We start from the raw sequence: 18018 nt of genomic DNA, 5'->3' as shown, positions 1-18018 counted from the left end.
TTATAGATATCTTGAGGTTAGTGACTCCAACTGACCCATGCATGCCACACTGAAAATTCTCTTGTGTACCCATAAAATAAGGCTGTTAGAGCCTTCAGACCTTGAAGACAGTGGAATCTGGGCACGATGGATTCATGTGAAACACGTAATATGCATTTAGAGGCAAAAATATCCCATCCTGAGCAGCACCGATCCACAACCTTCTGCCTATGAAATCAAAACATTGGACAAATTGGCAGTGGCGGCGCGTGGTCATTTTGACAACCGGGGCAAGCTACTGCGGGAACAAGTCACTCACCCCCATCTACGGGGACAGGATGAGCGCTGTAAGTTCTCCCATCGTTTTATGAGTATAAAAACCATTCCATCGGTAACAACCAATCGGCAAAAGCGACAATTTTTAACGATAAGAAAGTGTCTTTAAAACCGGTCCAAGTCAAGGGATTAATAAATATAGACATAGTTTATTTTGAAACCTCTTTCAAAAGGAAAGGCAATATTTACCCAGATAAATACAATGACATATTAACAGAAACTTCGGGAAAGCAGACAAAACCTGAAATAAAGTTTAAAACGTTACTATGAAGAAAGGAAAGTTAATGCAAAGATAAGGACATGCGTCGCTCACTCATAGATATATATGCTGCTAGACTTCTACTGCTTGAACATATATGCAACACGCCGCGGTTTCTTGGAAGCAAAATGCTCAATAACGCGCTGATTAAAGTCATGCATCCCAGAAATAACGTCTCTGTGAATGGATAAAACAGCCAAGGAATTTAATCTATCTTGCTTCATTATGTTTCTAAGATACGTTTTAATACGCTTCAGCGTGCTGAATGTTCGCTCTGCGTCGGCGGAAGAAAAAGGCGTCGTCAAAATGATGTCCAGAAATTTTGCAGACGCCGCAAAGGTAGTTACTAGAGTGTTATCTATGAGGAACCCATAGAGCGCGCAAGTTGATGTGATGTTCAAAAAAGTTTGATTGGTGTATATACATCGCAATTCATTTTCCAATTTACCCACGTTTATCATGGGGTAAAATTTGGAGACAGTAGCCAACAAATGGATGGGAAATTGACGTGCAAATTTTGAAAAATTTTTGGGGTTCATCAAAGAGAACGCGGCAAGGTGTTCAGTGCGCAGACGATCGCCTATTTGATTCACCAGAATGTCACAGCATTCCTTTGCAGACAAAATCAAACGCTGCGTTGTTTGCCCGCGGCGTAAAGAAGCACTCCATGTGTCGTCGTATTTTATTGTTTCCCGGATACGAGATACAGCATCGCAGAAGTCTGAAATACACGACTGCACAGACGCTCCATCCATTAGCCTTGACTGCAATGCGCCGTATAATACATCCACGTGATAGAATATTGTGGAGAAAAAAGCGAGAAAAAATGAAAACTCACCATCTTCTAGCAGACGCTTTAGACCTGCCGCCTCCCTCACAGAGCGTTCGTGCCAAACCGGAGAGCTCTGAATGCAATTGAAACACTCAATGAGCTCAGACCTAATTTCGGACACGCCCTGCACCACGCGTGATTGGAAGTTCCAACGTGTTGATGCACAAGCTGGGAGACGGTGGCTACATATCTGGCGAAGGAGGTCAGAGCGCTTCGGCGAAACGGAAAAAATTGAAGAAAACCCCGAAACATTTGCAAAAAATATACGGACGAGAGGGGTATCAAGACACATATTTTTAATAACGAGGTTAAATTGGTGTGCGAGGGAAATCTTCTTTTATATAAACTTGAACACCATGTTTCGACCCACTCATGATTGCCGCGCCGTCATAAGTTTGAGCTATCAATTTTGACTTCGCGTTGTAAGGCTGTAACACTTCTTTCAGTACAGCCGATATCCCGCAAGCCGTGCGATCAACGATTGGTACAAAGCTGTGAAATCTCTAGGTTTACCATCTTTCACAAACCGAAAAATCAGAGCCAGTTGGGAAACGCACGTGATGTCAGTTGTCTCGTCAGACTGAATCGAAAGGAACTGGCAATTCTCAATTTCCAGAGCCAAATGTTGTAAATAAATTTTATACATTGAGTCGAGCAAATCATTTTTGATATCCGTAGATGTCCCTTTCGAAACAGTTGCGGCATCAAGATGATCTCTCAATACTGTATCTAGGGATGCGGTGTATTCCACCATATCCAAAAATACCCCTCTATTAGAAGAGCCAGCCCGTTCATCGTGCCCACGGAGGGACAGCTCGTGACAACCAATGAACTTCAAAACATCTATCAATCGACCGAGAACATGGCGGTTTTTCTCGACGTTTTGGTTGTGCCGACGAATAGAAACCGCGCGTCCTTCATCCAACTGTGCTGCAATATTAACATTTCCGAATGTTCGGTATTTTACTGCATTGTCCAGATGCTCCATAGAAGATTGGTGATCCCTGGCACGCTCGGAAAGATGTTTAAGATCTCTAAAACCAAATTTACACCAACGTGAGTCACGGGCGGTAGCAAAAAGTAGGCAATAAAAACGAAAAAGTGCATTTTTGTCCTCGCTGTAACACAACCATTCGTGTTTTTTATACCAAGTTTCTGCGCAGAATGTACGCCGACGCTTTCCTTCGTCATGCGATTGTTCCAGTGAACAATTGGTTGATAAGGCCCAAGACGTTGTACCTCTAATTTTTGTTCCAGCGGCAGCTGCGAAAACGGAGTGCGAAGTAGTGCATCAACCTTATTCATTATGAGGTCTAAGGCTAAGAAATGCGAAGCCGGAAAGAAGTGAGGAGCTCAAAAGGAATGTGGAAAATCGAAAGCAAATGGACTAAAGGTTTCTAACTGATTCAAATAGCGAAACAAGCGACAAAAACGAAGGCGAGGAAACTATCAACTCTTCAAGCAACCAACGAACGAGAAGGAATGCGTGAATATGTCAACACGTTGTTGTAAGAAACGTCGGCATTGTGTCGTCATGATTTCGGGGCTAGCCCCGATGATTTAGTAAAAGAAACAGAAAACAAACGAGACAAACGCGGCGAGTGGAAGATAAAAGAGAGAATACGATATACAATGAGCAACCGGGGCAAAATCGGCGTCGCCCCGTCGACGTTCGGCGAAGGCTTTGCGAGCGAAAAATGAACCATGTCGGGACAATATGGCTAGTGTAGACAGTCTGTGCAACCGATATTGAGGTATTTTTCGAATATTTTTTATTATACCGAAAAAACAACCGGGGCATTGCCCCGGTTGGCCCTATTGACGCGCCGCCACTGCAAATTGGTGTACTGTGCGCATTCACAAATCTTTGCGAATCAAGTGTGCCTTTTGACTAAAGAAAATTTAGCATTGAAATGGTCAATCTCAATATCAACCTAGTATCTGCATATAAAACCAATTATATATTTGGTACCATGAATACCATTTGCAAATTAGCTTGGGTTACACAACTCTCAAATAAAGGGGTAGGCCTACCAATATAGTTTGTCATCTGCTTTCCATTAAAATGAAGGAGTTTATAAATATACTTAAGGAAAATTGATAACGGCACATTATCACTCACTATCAACGAAGTCTGGAAGACTTGTCCGCAAACAGTGAAACACAAGCGAGATGACTTCTGGACTTGACACCAAGCAGTCCTGCCAATAGATGATATCCACATTGCGCGACGTTCCGGATCTTTTGAAAACAGTGGAATATAACTGAAGATCCATTTCGAAAAATACGAAATAACCATTTTCAACAGCCAGACAAAACGGAAACGTATAATCCGACTTGCAACTGACAGGAGCCAAATGGACTTTTTTTTTTTTTGCCGTCCAGTAAACAAAGTCACGTGACCCGTGCAAGTCCTCTATAAACCTGTACTTTATATTCAGATGGGAGTTTGTTAGTCTAAAAGTCATTCGAGGGGGCTTTGCCAGAAAAAGTTTGGAAACACTTGTCCGCAGTTTACATTGATATCGAACAATTCGGGGATTGGGGACTTGCAAATTTCATCCCAAGTTGCAAATTTTACGAGTATTGACACTTACAAATTGATTTACATTTAAAAAAATGTAAAAATTACTTTTGATAAAAAAACAACGTGGCACTTGCAGTTACTAATAGCTAATTTGAGTCTGTGGGTCTATCTCAGTTTTTCTGGGACTAATTTTTTATTTATTTTTCAACTGAACTACTCTCATCGGAAGACATAATGACAATTAGAAAACACTTTATTTACAACTATTTTTTGGAAACAACTGAAAGCTGACAAATAATACGCGAAGCCGCGATAACGAGACATTGTTTACAACCATGTTTGAATCCGGTATCTGTCTGGTGCAACGACTAACATACGGGTCTGGTGAGTGAGTGAAGTCAATTGTTACGTCGTTGTTGACTTTTTGCTAATCAGCATGGTCATTGTTACAAAACCAAAACAAGGAAATCGATGCTTGGTGAAACGTTATCATTCTCTTTAGTGAAACAGCCAAGCTATTTTTCTCGTTGTAACCAAAGTGACGATCGCGATATCAGAAAGATCGCTGGCTTTGATAAATTATGTACATAGTTTTAATATTTCTTTACTAATTAAATACCTAATATCTGACCCCAAAGTTGTTCCGTTTGTAATTAGGTTTGTGCGCCGCTCGGCTGATATACATCTGTAATTTTTCCGCGTTTCTTGTTTTTTTTACATAAATTCCTTAATATCATGGCTCGGCTTACAGGCAAGCTTACGTCTGTACCGGTGTGGGCATGTGTTGTCTAGAACAGAAGTGTGCAACCTTTAATACAGAAGAGCCAGATACTTAACAAAGACTTTCTAGTAGTTGTAGGCAAAAAACATGATTATGTCATTGCTATGGCTCCCTGAACAAATTCAGTGAGAAATTTGCAAGTGGTTTCTTTTCGGAATCCTTTTTTTAAATTTGCTTTGAGGGGCTAGAAGCTAGCAGTTCCAAGTTCGTTTTTCAAGTAGGCTACCGGTATTAGTCCGTCAGAACGGATCAATAGGTGGGTTTCATGACAACCAATTTAGAAAATAACTGTTCACACTAATCTGATGACTAATATCAGAATATGTTGAGTCAAATACTGAAATAGTGCCGTTTTCAAAGCCATGAGTTCTTTAAATGTCAGAAGTGCAGAATGTGGTAAGTTATATTGGTTGGGATGTTTTCAGTAAAAATCGCCAAGATTCATTTGGAAATATTTTCTGACTTTGCTGTCAAATCTGTCTAATTTTAGACTAGATTCAGACAAATTTGACTGAAATGCTGAAACCAAAACTCATTTGAATTTAACTCCTGTTGCCCGTTTTTACTAATTTATTAGAGTGTGCTCTGTACTTTACTTAAATTTCTTGCTTGCTCATCGCTGCATCGGGTGACACATTCGTGAATCTCATTGTTTGCTTCGCGCAAGCTAGCTGTTATTGTCTACCTGTATACAGTACCGGTTAGGGCATTGGCAATGCACAGTTGTACTGTCATAAGCATAGATATTAATATATGAACTTCATAGCATAACAAACCAGAACCAGATTAAACCAAATTAAAAATTCGCTCGATGGGCCGAACACCATTTGAAATTGGCACTTATTCGCAGACTGCATCATTTTTCCTTGTGGCCCGCAGAGTTTGCACACCCCTGGTCCAGTCTGGTGCACATTAGAAGCGCCATAACCTATAATAATTGATGAGCTTATTATCTTCGACGTAGATGCTATTTTGAGTGATCATAGCTACACTTTGATGGGCTATATGACGTGGCGTTTAGTGCAGTAGTGACTTATTTTTTTGGATGACATAGTCAGGTGTTGGTTAGGAATATTATATATGTGAAAATGGTTATGACAAGCCCACTAGAAGTACTTGTGGTATCAAACTACACTAGACCCTTATCTTATGCAAGACTTGTCAGTTATTTAAATTGGTCGATTTGATAATAGGATCGGCTACAAGCCCTAGTCCATTATCCAAGCCCATTATCTAGCATGCATGCATCACAGTACTGTTACTGTGTTATGTCTGTATGTTGTTTACACCAATATCAGAATATGGAGAGGCAGCTGGACATACTGAGGGGATGTTTATGTATCATTATAATGTATGTCCTTAAGTCTGTTGTGAAGTATTTCATACTTGATTCCAAAACCAAATGATTAGACTATTGAAATACTTGCTAAATTAGGTAGCTATATATGATATCGTTAATTTTAATAATTTCTGACAACTGTGGTAAACTAACTAAAACAATCTATCCCAACTCAATATCCATCAGCATATACAACACTTCGGCTGGATTTTTTTAAACACGACCCAATTTTAGTTGGTTAGCGGTTAGCGCATTGTTTCCCAAACTTTTTGAGCTGCGGACCCCTGTTTTAGAATCTAATTTTTGACGGACCCCCCATTCTATGCCGTATCAATTCCTGTGCCTAACCAACGAGGAATGGTAGCGTTTCATATACATCACAATAACACTAACGATAATAAAGTGTTGGATGAGATTGCTTCCGACTGCACAATTTATCAATTGTTTTAGCAATTTATGATAAGCACACGTAAGTCCGACTCGACAGCAAGTCTCTACCTGCATTTTGTCATCGAATTGGTTAAGATGAAAACGCTGCCTCAAACCTGTAGGTTTGTTCTCTAATTGCCCTTTCTGGCAGCAATTTCTTGCGCAACGTTCCAACAAAAATATGCAATGGCTTTAAATCAGTGGTTGAAGATTGATCAGACTCTTAATATAGTCGCGGATCCCCTGTGCAGTCATCATGAACCCCCAGCAGATCCCAGTTTGGGGAACCCTGGGTTAGTGGTTATGATTTATTTTGACCGTCCACTGACATCTCTGGTACAAATCACACTTATAGTGTACAATTTCTTTAAAATTGGTTAGTTTTTTGCAAATTATCTCCCATGGCATTTAATTCAAAAGAATATATAACTCAATTGGTGGGGAAAATAATTCAAGTGCAAGTGCTAACGTTCTGACTTGACTTGATGCTTGGTGAATTGTCAAAAGTCAGCCGAGATGCGCGGTAAGCTCCGAAATCCCCTTTTGAGTTCCACAACATATTTGGCTCGAATTTGTTGGTTGACTACCGAGGTATACATATGTATCCAAATTTTGGATAGATTTGCAATGACTTATAAATAATAAGACAAATAATAAGCCATTGCACAGGGGTATTTTGAGCCACTGGAATGTCTTATTTGACTTCCATTCCACAAATAAGGTTGAAAACCACTGTAGTAAGATGCTGGTATATGTAATGGCGAGCTTAGACCAGATTGTAGTGAGGTTGAAGAGAGTATTCTATGGGAGCTTCTGTGAAACCTCGCTACAACTACCAAAGTGCTCGTCACCTTGTTTTGATGCCGATGCTTAATCCTTTGCATATCCAAAAACACCAATAGTGATAGTGAACCAATAGTGATAGGTCAAACTCCATGTGATCTTTAGTATTATCTATGTGTTCCCTCAGTGATCCCCTTTCTGTTTACATTTTTCTTTTTACCTCTACAGAGCATCAATATAATATAACAATGGACTTATTTTAAACGCCTGCTTTACAAAAGCACTGTCAAAATGGGATTTGATCTGATGAGGTTCAGTGGTAGAGTTGATGAAGAGTTAATGTGTGTGATATGTGGTGGCGTTCTTGAAGATCCTGTGATGGTGGAAGAATGTGAGCATTGTTTCTGCAAATGTTGTATAGAGGCTTGGTTGCAGAGACAACAAACATGTCCTGTAGATCGTAGTCAACTGCAAACCCAACATTTGAAACCTGTTCCAAGGATAATGAGGAATATGTTAGGTCGACTGACTCTGATGTGTGAAAATAGAAAGTATGGTTGTGCCACAATCGTACGTCTTGATCAGTTATTGTCACATCAAACTGAATGTGATTTTAATCCAAAAAAACCTATACAATGTACTCGTGGTTGTGGCGTAGTTGTTCCAAAAGACGAAATGTCTGACCACAATTGTATCAGAGAATTGCGTTGTCTTGTCAACAAACAAAAAATTGAGATCAATGATCTAAATTTGCATAAGGTTGAAGCTAATAAGCAAATATCTGAACTGAAACATGAAGTATCTCTTTTAAAAGAGTACATTAAAGCCTTGAAAATACCAACTAATCCAAGCTTACAAATCATACAGCAACGAATGGAGCAAGATGATGTCATACGGTGGGGCAGTTCACTTACACTTGCGAGGGTCACCCGCTGGGGTGGGGTGATTTCTACTCCAGATGTAGTTTTACAAACAGTTATTAAACGAGCTCTAATTGATACTCAATGCCCATTACACATTGTTAATGATTTGATGGAAAATGCACATGAGAGGAGATGGCCTGTTGGCTTGAGCACTCTAGAAACTAGACAACTCCACCGTCGTCAATACGAGGATTATGTCACAAAAAGAATTCCGGGAAAGCAGGCTATTGTGATTTTGCAATGTGAAAATAATCATATGGGAGACGATATGATTTTACATCCAGGAATTGTTATTATTTTTGCCCATGGTGTTGTGGACGTAACGTAAATATATGTGTTATTATTATTTTTTTCATTGGTCTTGTAGCGTTTTTCGCAATCAATAGTATTTCCAAAACACAGCTTCATTATTATCGGAATGAATTTAGTTCATATTGCTTATTTTCCCAAACGACTCGTAGTTTTTCTGATCACAATAATGTTGTTTTTATCTTGGTTGCAGAGAGTTGCATCTGATCGTTTTGCATCCGTTACGACGCCGTGCCATAGTAATGACGATTAATGTTATTCATTTACTGATTGATTCGTGTTAGCTTTAATGTCTCGCTGACTTTGTTACTTCTAATTTTTGCATCGTTTTAGTCAGTGGTAAGAAAATATATCGATGTTGTTATATTATAGTGTGCGGTTACAAATTATGCAGGGGCGATGTGGACCAAAACAGGTATGTGTGGATGTGGAGTACTATATTTTGAACGGGTGGAGGCTAACTCGCCATGAGGGCTAACTCGCCATGGACCACTCGCCATGCGACGGCGGTTAACGGGTTAGCCTGCAACTGTGCGGAGGCTCTTCTTGTAATGGGAGATGGAAAGGTGGCTGTTTATACTAACAACTTCAATAGTAAAGATAAATATATTAAATTAAATGTGTTTGGTTACAATATCTACTGTGCAAATGGTAACAAAGTGACAAGAAAACGTGCTTATATGTCGGAAGGCACCGTACCGTACGGTACTCGACGCGCAAAGGATGTCTCAACTTATCATTTTCATCTAAGCATGCTAAATATATCATCATATTAATTGATTGTATGAGCACTGAATCAACAACAACGCTAAATATATCAAAAGTTCTATTTTGCTACCGGCAGTCTCATTTTATTCCAACAGCCGTTGATTGCGATCAGAGAGGGAGAGAGAGAGCTAACTCGCCATGTCTATTTTCTTTATAATTGACGATTGACAACGCGTGTTCGAGAGAGAGAGAGGGCTAACTCGCCATGTCTTTATTCTTTATAATTGACGATCGACATCGCGAGTTCGAGAGAGAGAGAGAGCTAACTCGCCATGTCTTTATTCTTTATAATTGACGATCGACATCGCGAGTTCGAGAGAGAGAGAGGGCTAACTCGCCATGTCTTTATTCTTTATAATTGACGATTGACAACGCGTGTTCGGGAGAGAGAGAGGGCTAACTCGCCATGTCTTTATTCTTTATAATTGACGATCGACATCGCGAGTTCGAGAGAGAGAGAGGGCTAACTCGCCATGTCTATTTTCTATATAATTGTTGATTGCCCTGATGCCGGCTGATATTAGTGTTAAGCCAACTCACCACGACAAGGTTTCAGCCTTCGAGTCAGAATTTCTTTTTACTAGAAGAAACCCAAGCACAGATAGGCATCATAGCTGTACAGGGAAAAAACTGAGGAAGGGGAAAAATACTTACACTAGGTTACTTAGCCTACTCTTTACAAAAGGCCGGGAGTAGATTTTTGAACATCTTTCAAGGATAGCCTCCGCAGATAATCCTCCTTCCTTGAAAACACTTCAAACTTCTTTCAGCTTGTCATTTGCCTCGCTGTATTTTGCGTCAGCCCTTCTTGGTATATTTTCCTTCATTACTTCTGCTACATCTGATTCCACCGCAATACTGACCTCGTGAATCTTGGATATAAGGCTATAAAAAGGCATATTTGTCCGTGCTATGCTTGAAGTACCGATGCCACCCTTCCAAATGGTTGTTAGTCCTAACGTCGACGTCGAATACTGACCAGTCTTTTGGTTTCCAAACTGAGTTCTTCAGCCATGTCCTGTCGAAATATTCGACAAATCTATTCAACCCGTCGGTGGTCATTTTGCCTCGCAGAGATAGGGACAGCGAAGGGATGAACATATCCGGAATATAACACAGGGCCATGACTTACTTCATTAAATCTCTCGTCCCGATGTCCCTGAAAAATGGAAATTACATATTCAACAAAACGTTGTTGTTATCTGCGTTTTATCTTATTGATACGAACGTAAGATAAGGGATATTAGAAAAAGATTTGTACTACGATTGAAAAACAAGAGAGCTATATGGACCCGTAGAGCCACATAATTTTGATGACGTCATAGCGTAAATTCCACTGAAAATGTCAAAGCAATTGGTCCAATATTTAAAAAGAAAAGAGAATATAAAGAATAAAGACATGGCGAGTTAGCCCTCTCTCTCTCTCGAACTCGCGATGTCGATCGTCAATTATAAAAAGTAAAGACATGGCGAGTTAGCCCTCTCTCTCTCTCTCGAACACGCGTTGTCAATCGTCAATTATAAAGAATAAAGACATGGCGAGTTAGCCCTCTCTCTCTCTCGAACTCGCGATGTCGATCGTCAATTATAAAGAATAAAGACATGGCGAGTTAGCCCTCTCTCTCTCTCGAACTCGCGATGTCGATCGTCAATTATAAAGAATAAAGACATGGCGAGTTAGCCCTCTCTCTCTCTCGAACTCGCGATGTCGATCGTCAATTATAAAGAATAAAGACATGGCGAGTTAGCCCTCTCTCTCTCTCGAACACGCGTTGTCAATCGTCAATTATAAAGAATAAAGACATGGCGAGTTAGCCCTCTCTCTCTCTCGAACTCGCGATGTCGATCGTCAATTATAAAGAAAATAGACATGGCGAGTTAGCTCTCTCTCTCCCTCTCTGATCGCAATCAACGGCTGTTGGAATAAAATGAGACTGCCGGTAGCAAAATAGAACTTTTGATATATTTAGCGTTGTTGTTGATTCAGTGCTCATACAATCAATTAATATGATGATATATTTAGCATGCTTAGATGAAAATGATAAGTTGAGACATCCTTTGCGCGTCGAGTACCGTACGGTACGGTGCCTTCCGACATATAAGCACGTTTTCTTGTCACTTTGTTACCATTTGCACAGTAGATATTGTAACTAAACACATTTAATTTAATATATTTATCTTTACTATTGAAGTTGTTAGTATAAACAGCCACCTTTCCATCTCCCATTACAAGAAGAGCCTCCGCACAGTTGCAGGCTAACCCGTTAACCGCCGTCGCATGGCGAGTGGTCCATGGCGAGTTAGCCCTCATGGCGAGTTAGCCGTCAGCCTTTTGAACACCTGTGAGGGTTGAAAGGCTTTCGAGACTGATCGGAGCCATAGAATAAATACCGCCGGGCAATCAACACCATACAGAAAAACAACAAAATTGCTTGCGGAACGACTGGTTTAGGACACTCATGCCGTGTTTCCCCGAAAATAATACCTAGAATTAGATAAATAGTGTTATATTCGACACATGCGATAGAAATGAAAAAGTCAAACAAACTGTATCTCGTTACAACAATAATCATTATCGCTGAAATCACTAAATTGGGTAAAGTTGTTATAAACCGCTGGACTTATCTTTTCATGTTATGAATTTCGTGCAAGGTTTGAGCATATATTGATGGCAATGATCATAACAATTACTATGTCGAAATGCTTTTTAATGCGACTTTTCAGATCGCAGTACCTATTCGAAAAGGATAACCGTTTTTGTGTTCGAGATATGAAATAATCGTCAATTCTACCACACATTCGTGAAGTAGTGCAATTTACTAAATTTAATGGAGGTTTCGCCAGTTTACTGGCGTGATTACAGATCGCAAGGGAGAGCAAAATAGAATATTTTTATGGAATTGAATTATTCGAATCTTTTTAACGAATTGTCAATTATCGGGTAATTTTAGTGTATATAAAACAGGCAGCCAGCAGCACGCTAGACATTCTAATGTTGGTGAGCTATTTCCACCCGTCCTCTTTCTTTACAATGACAAATTATTACACAACGGCGAACGTCGAAGTTAGGCTTTATATTCCTGGGAGGTTGAAGACAGCTGATAAGGAGTGAATTCGGGGTTTTATTCCGATTTTTATATTTGCGCCTACTTTGATCTCTCTCCCCGCCGTTTGTAAATTGCCTATCCCAACCAATTTAAGCTATAATATTATCATTTCTGACGCCAGAATGCGGATATCTACGAAGACGATAGTCGACCTTCTTAGGAAATTACGCACAATAATTTGTTACCTTGTTTGACATCTTCAATTTTACGCAATAGTGTTGGCGCGCTTTATGCAAAACTTATAATTGAAACAATACTCAAATACGTCGTTTCTGTTTGTCAGCAAGAAACGTGGGGTAGTTCTCGCGGAATTCACGAGATTGGAATCACTTGAAATTAATTCAAGAATCAAATCTCTTCGCGGCACAGTGTTTGGGAATCACTGATCTAGTGACTTGCATTTAATAAAAACGTATTATTTATAAGTAAATAGATGGCGGATTTTGTATAATTAAAAATCTTGTAATTCTCAACTTTGTAATTTATTTTTGATGAATGAAAATAAAAGCCTTCCCCCAAAATGAGCTGTAGTGTTATTGTTCGAAAGAATATTGAAACACGGTATTTAATCCCGGAGGGCGAAGATGACAAGACTGCTTTAAACATGCCGTGTTTCCCCGAAAATAAGAACTACCCTCAAAATAAGACTAGTCAATAACGCGGAATTTTTTTGACCTAGTCGATAGCAAGGATCTCACCTACACATTTTGAATGATTGATAATCTAGGTTTTCATCTATTTTGAATAAAAACGCGTTATTTATAAGTAAACGGATATCGGTTTTCATATTTTGAAGATTTGAGAATCTCGTGATTCCCTGCTTTGTTATTATGTTTTTGATAAATGAAAATATAAGACATCCCCCGAAAAAAAGCCCTGGTGTTATTTTTCAGAAAAAAATTGAAATAAGACCCAGTCTTATTTTCGGGAAAACACGGTAGCTTCTGAAAACACTGCTTCTCGTTGAGCTGCCGAAAATCTGGAAAACAATCCGGCATTCCGGAAGTATGTGAACCAAGATGGCGCACACCGGAACGTAGTATGTGTACCAGGTTCAGGTTATGCCATTGTTTCGGGCACAAAATACTTCGGGAGTCACTTGGCTAGTCCCCGAACTCGCAATAAAACTAAAATTGAAATAAAATTACGGCCTGACCTGATACACATACTACGTTCCGGTGTCCGCCATCTTGGTTCACATACTTCGGGAGTACCACAAAAAATTTCTTGAAAAGTGAATATTTCTCTTGTTGAATTCATATTACCTGGGTGATCCAATGCTTTGTTAAAGTTATCCCTTCTACAATTCTTCTTTTCTGCTTTTTCGAGGTGCATGGGTAGAACATTTTCATTTTATATTGCTTTAATTTGTGCCGCATCCTGACAATGCCATAAGGACTCGAAATACAATGGAAATGATTTATTTTTATAATAACATTTACGATTCAAGCCACTATAAGTTAGAGAGTAAATAATATGATTTAATGCTGTAATTTATGAAGGAATTTTAAATAGAATTTCTTATTCATTTAAGTAATAATAAAAAAAAACTATTTCTTACAGGAACATTCACTTATGTTTTCAATTCCGGAGGTCTCTGACAAAGGCGAAGTCAGCCTAAAATTTTGGTGGGGACCAATTAATGTAATTTTAAGCAAAGATATTGGGTGAGACACGACTTTTTTAAGCAGAAAAAAAAGATCACATTCGATCAATATGCAAACTATTCATTTGTTAATAAAAAAAACATTTTCCTAAACAACTTTTCATTTGAAACAACAAATAGGTACACCGCAATCTGAATCACGGTGACAGCGATGCACACACAATCAAAAAAGCGATTAGGCGTCATTGATTAGCACAGCTATGTCTTCACCCGTTTCATATATGAAAAAAAAACATTCGGCCTTAAGAGTTGTTTCTCATAGCGGCACAACGGCCAGCGTGCACGCTTGGATAATCTCAAGCGCTAAGAAGAAGCTTCTCTAAACATTTGTCGCCGACGTCAGAGCTCAAAGAAGCTATCTACAGTCTCACTTCATTGGAAACAATTAATAGCAAGTCAAAAAAGAATGATTGTCAATAAAGTGGTCGAATACAGCAGCTCAAGCCATCGACGTATGGAAGATATACGAACGTTGGAAGACTGAATCAGCACATACGTTGTCGCGATAAACTTGTACTTCGACTACTCTGGGCATTGTGGCTGGCGCGGCGGTGTGGCTCAACTGGCTAAGCGTTAGGAATACGCTCGCCACCGCACCTCTAATTACTCTGCGTGGGTTCGCAGGTTCGAATCCCATGCAGGAATGGTTATGTGCGAGAGGATTGCCGGACTCCTCGCCGTCGTTGGGTGGTTCACGTAACCGCTGGTCGGTCACGGCTTCCTCCACCACCAAGTCCATGCTTCCGAAAACAAACAATATAACTAATCCCATACCGGTACCAGACTTGGAAGGGTAACCGGACGAGAGGCCGTGGTTCGCCATATGGAGAAGTCTCATCCCCTGGGATCAATATATATGTAAATTTGTTGGGGAAATATGATTGATCTCAGCTACATATTGGTTTTTGGCATTATATTTATAGCAATGGGTAAATACCGTTAAAAATGGAAAAATGAGTTTTTGATTTTGAATGGTATCTGCTCTGCTGCTCTTATTTGAGATAGGATATCATTTTATCCCCGGGGATTATTATTAGATGGCGTATTGATATGGTGTCACTGTCAGGTATGGCCAACACCAAATAATTCATAATTTCAAATACATTCCAAATTATTACTTTTGATTTTGAGTATGAAATATCAATATGCTCTAAAATAGAACCAGCTAATAAAAGCTTATCTTAGTGTACAAGGGAATTTGCATACAATGAACAGTGGAATAACTGTAATCTCCAACCTGGCTATTAAAATTTAACAGATTTTTTTTAAATTGTTCATTTCCTGTTGGATACTCCACATTAAGCGTCTTCCAAAACTGTTAATAGTATGAAAAAAATGATTTGCAGTAGCTTAAGATTAAACCTGAATAAATGTGCTTCATTCATTGAAGCGGAAAGCCGATATGACTGCTTATTCATGTGGTGGGGGCGTATTCTAATGCCTGGCACAATGCGCCACACCGTCAGGCTGTGACAAAACGATTGAAGATTTCCCTCAAATACGAAACATCTTGCTGAGAGCCAAAATTCAGATTCAGATATTTTATTTTTTATCACAATTTAGCCATTATTCTGAGATTCAATATTCCTTTCGTTTTGGACAACCCTGTATGATGAAGGTGTACCATATCATCTCGCCAGGCTACTATTTCACGATGCTTAGCTCACTTTGCCAGGTATTTATTTTGCTGCATGGGCTTGATGGTCAAGAAGGATCGTAAAATGATTTTTTCATATGAGCAAATGACAAAATCTCACCCAGTCTTATGTCCAGATATGGCAGCAAATTTATGTTTCACTAGAGTCACTATTATAACACTCCAGACTTTTATTTTGCTTTACACCCTTTACACGCTCCCACTCACTCCATTTATCCACAGGCCTAGGTAGTCGATCTGGAATCCTCTTGATTTGGGCCATTTCACTATATTTTTGAAATCTATTCACAGTGATGTCCTTATTTCTTTCCCATTTGGCCTCAATATGAAGCGATGACCATCTGTCTTCTAAAGCAACATGAGAAGGAATATTTATTCTGTAGCGCAAGTTTTTAAACTCTCTCAGCTCATCTTCCAATTCTATTGAAGTAGTGTTCTTCCACCTGTGTTCTTGGGCAGTAAACCTTGTACCATTCGGCAAATACTCTTCTTGTGCTTTTGATAGATAGGGCCTCGTGAGCCACATTTCATTCTCCAATTCAATTTGTAAAAACTTGACAAATTCAGCCCTGCTCTTTTCAGAAATGTGATGAGGCAATTGATGTTTTCCGTATCTTAGGCGCCCTGGAATCTTCCCAAACTTCAGGACATATAATGTAAGCCTCATAGTGAAATGAGTATAGTTGCATCCCTACAGTAGATATTATGAAATACAAATTGCATAGAAAGACAAATTTAAAATAGCAAATTACACTTGAAAAATAAATGACTCACTGAATCGGCTAAGGTCTAACAATTTATCGTGGTCACTCAGGATTAGTCAGGATTGAAATCAGGTGGCATGGTAAATATTATTCTGGAATATCAAGTTACACAATGGCATCATTGTAAATCCTGATTTGAAGTAATTTTAATTATCAAATTATTGTTAGTAATACTGTATTAAGAAAAACAATTAGTGCTACACTAATAAAGCAAAGTCTGACTGAAATAATATTGCAATTTCATGTCTTCTATTTATATAGCTTCACTTTTGTTCCTCACAATCATTATCTCTATGACATCACTACCCACTTTTAATCTACTTCTCTAGTGACACCAATTACACTTTGATAATATACTGATATAGGCCTTACATTTATTCACACAATGGTATCATTGTAACCCTGATTTGAAGTAATTCAAATTATCCTGATTATTGCCAATATTGAACAGGAAGATGAGCACCACAATAATAAAGCAAAGCCAGACTGGAATTATATGGCAATGGTATGTCATCTTTTTCATAATAGCTTTACTTTACTTATTCAAAACCATGATAATAACTACCTACTTTACTATTTACTTCTTTAGCGACATCAATTGCACTTTAATAGCAATATACTTTTCTATCAAAAGTAAATGAAGGTTTATGCTGACTTTATACACAGCATATAAATACAAAAGGGATAGAAGTATTCTTGAAGACATCTAAAAAGCTAATGAAACCTAAAATTAAGGACAAAATTTACTTGTATACAAAATTAGAGTAGTGAATGCTAGGGGAACATTTACTCATCCATAAAAAATAGACACACCCAGAATATAAAAAAAATAAACAAGGATATTCTATTTAATTGAAACTATCCGAAGACTATAACACCAATTTGCCCTGTTATACTGAGATTCAGTGGATGGGAAATTATTACCTTTTTAAACTTTTTGAAATTAAAATCAAATGCATTTATTCAAAATCGATGTATAAAATCATATATATTAGTTTAGGAATAAATGACTTCTAAGTCGCAGTAAGTGGCCTCTTTTCATTCGTAGACATACATCACTACAAACATTTGATTTTTTATTCATATTTCTTTATGCATCTGTCAGCATTAAATATACAGATACCGAGATATAGGTAGACTACAGTTTCTTATATACTGATATGTAAACACGTTTTAGGTATAGAGTTAGTCATGCGCTGATTGAGACTACCGTATATTGTTTTCATTGTAAAATAATTTTTAATATGCCTGAAATTGATAGAGTAGAAAAGGAATCCCCAAAAATTCTTCCTACCCCCAAGTCCTGAAGTCTGCAAGTGGTAGCCTAAATTCTAGTGTAATATCTATGGTAGCGGTACCGTACATCAGCTGAGTTGAAGTGACCCAGTTACACTAATTCAATTGAAATCTGAAACCGTGTAAAATATCGTGTGGCACTCCCAAAAAATTGATGAATAAGAGACACCTATCGCTATCAGCCTATATAGTTACCGGCACCGTACCGTACGGTATATCTGCTTAGCCGGTACCGGTACTGCATTATCCTAGGCCAGCGTTTC

At 38.7% G+C, this 18018-nt stretch overlaps 2 protein-coding genes across 2 annotated transcripts; one reads left to right on the top strand and one right to left on the bottom strand.

The window, feature by feature from the left end:
- Positions 1 to 7475: 7475 nt before the first annotated feature.
- Positions 7476 to 8866, top strand: LOC120344880 (E3 ubiquitin-protein ligase NRDP1-like). The gene has a single exon (XM_039414202.2). The coding sequence runs from the start codon at positions 7557 to 7559 to the stop codon at positions 8514 to 8516; it is 960 nt and encodes a 319-aa protein (XP_039270136.1). The 5' UTR covers positions 7476 to 7556; the 3' UTR covers positions 8517 to 8866.
- A 6698-nt stretch (positions 8867 to 15564) lies between these two features.
- Positions 15565 to 16405, bottom strand: LOC120345056 (large ribosomal subunit protein mL63-like). Its single transcript, XM_039414443.2, has one exon. The coding sequence runs from the start codon at positions 16360 to 16362 to the stop codon at positions 15826 to 15828; it is 537 nt and encodes a 178-aa protein (XP_039270377.2). The 5' UTR covers positions 16363 to 16405; the 3' UTR covers positions 15565 to 15825.
- Positions 16406 to 18018: the final 1613 nt, after the last annotated feature.

This window comes from Styela clava, chromosome 5 (genome assembly GCF_964204865.1).
Source record: "Styela clava chromosome 5, kaStyClav1.hap1.2, whole genome shotgun sequence".
NCBI classification, from domain to species: Eukaryota; Metazoa; Chordata; class Ascidiacea; order Stolidobranchia; family Styelidae; genus Styela; species Styela clava.
The sequence above is the reverse complement of the archived record's forward strand: the minus strand, read 5'-3'. Positions and strand labels throughout refer to the sequence as shown.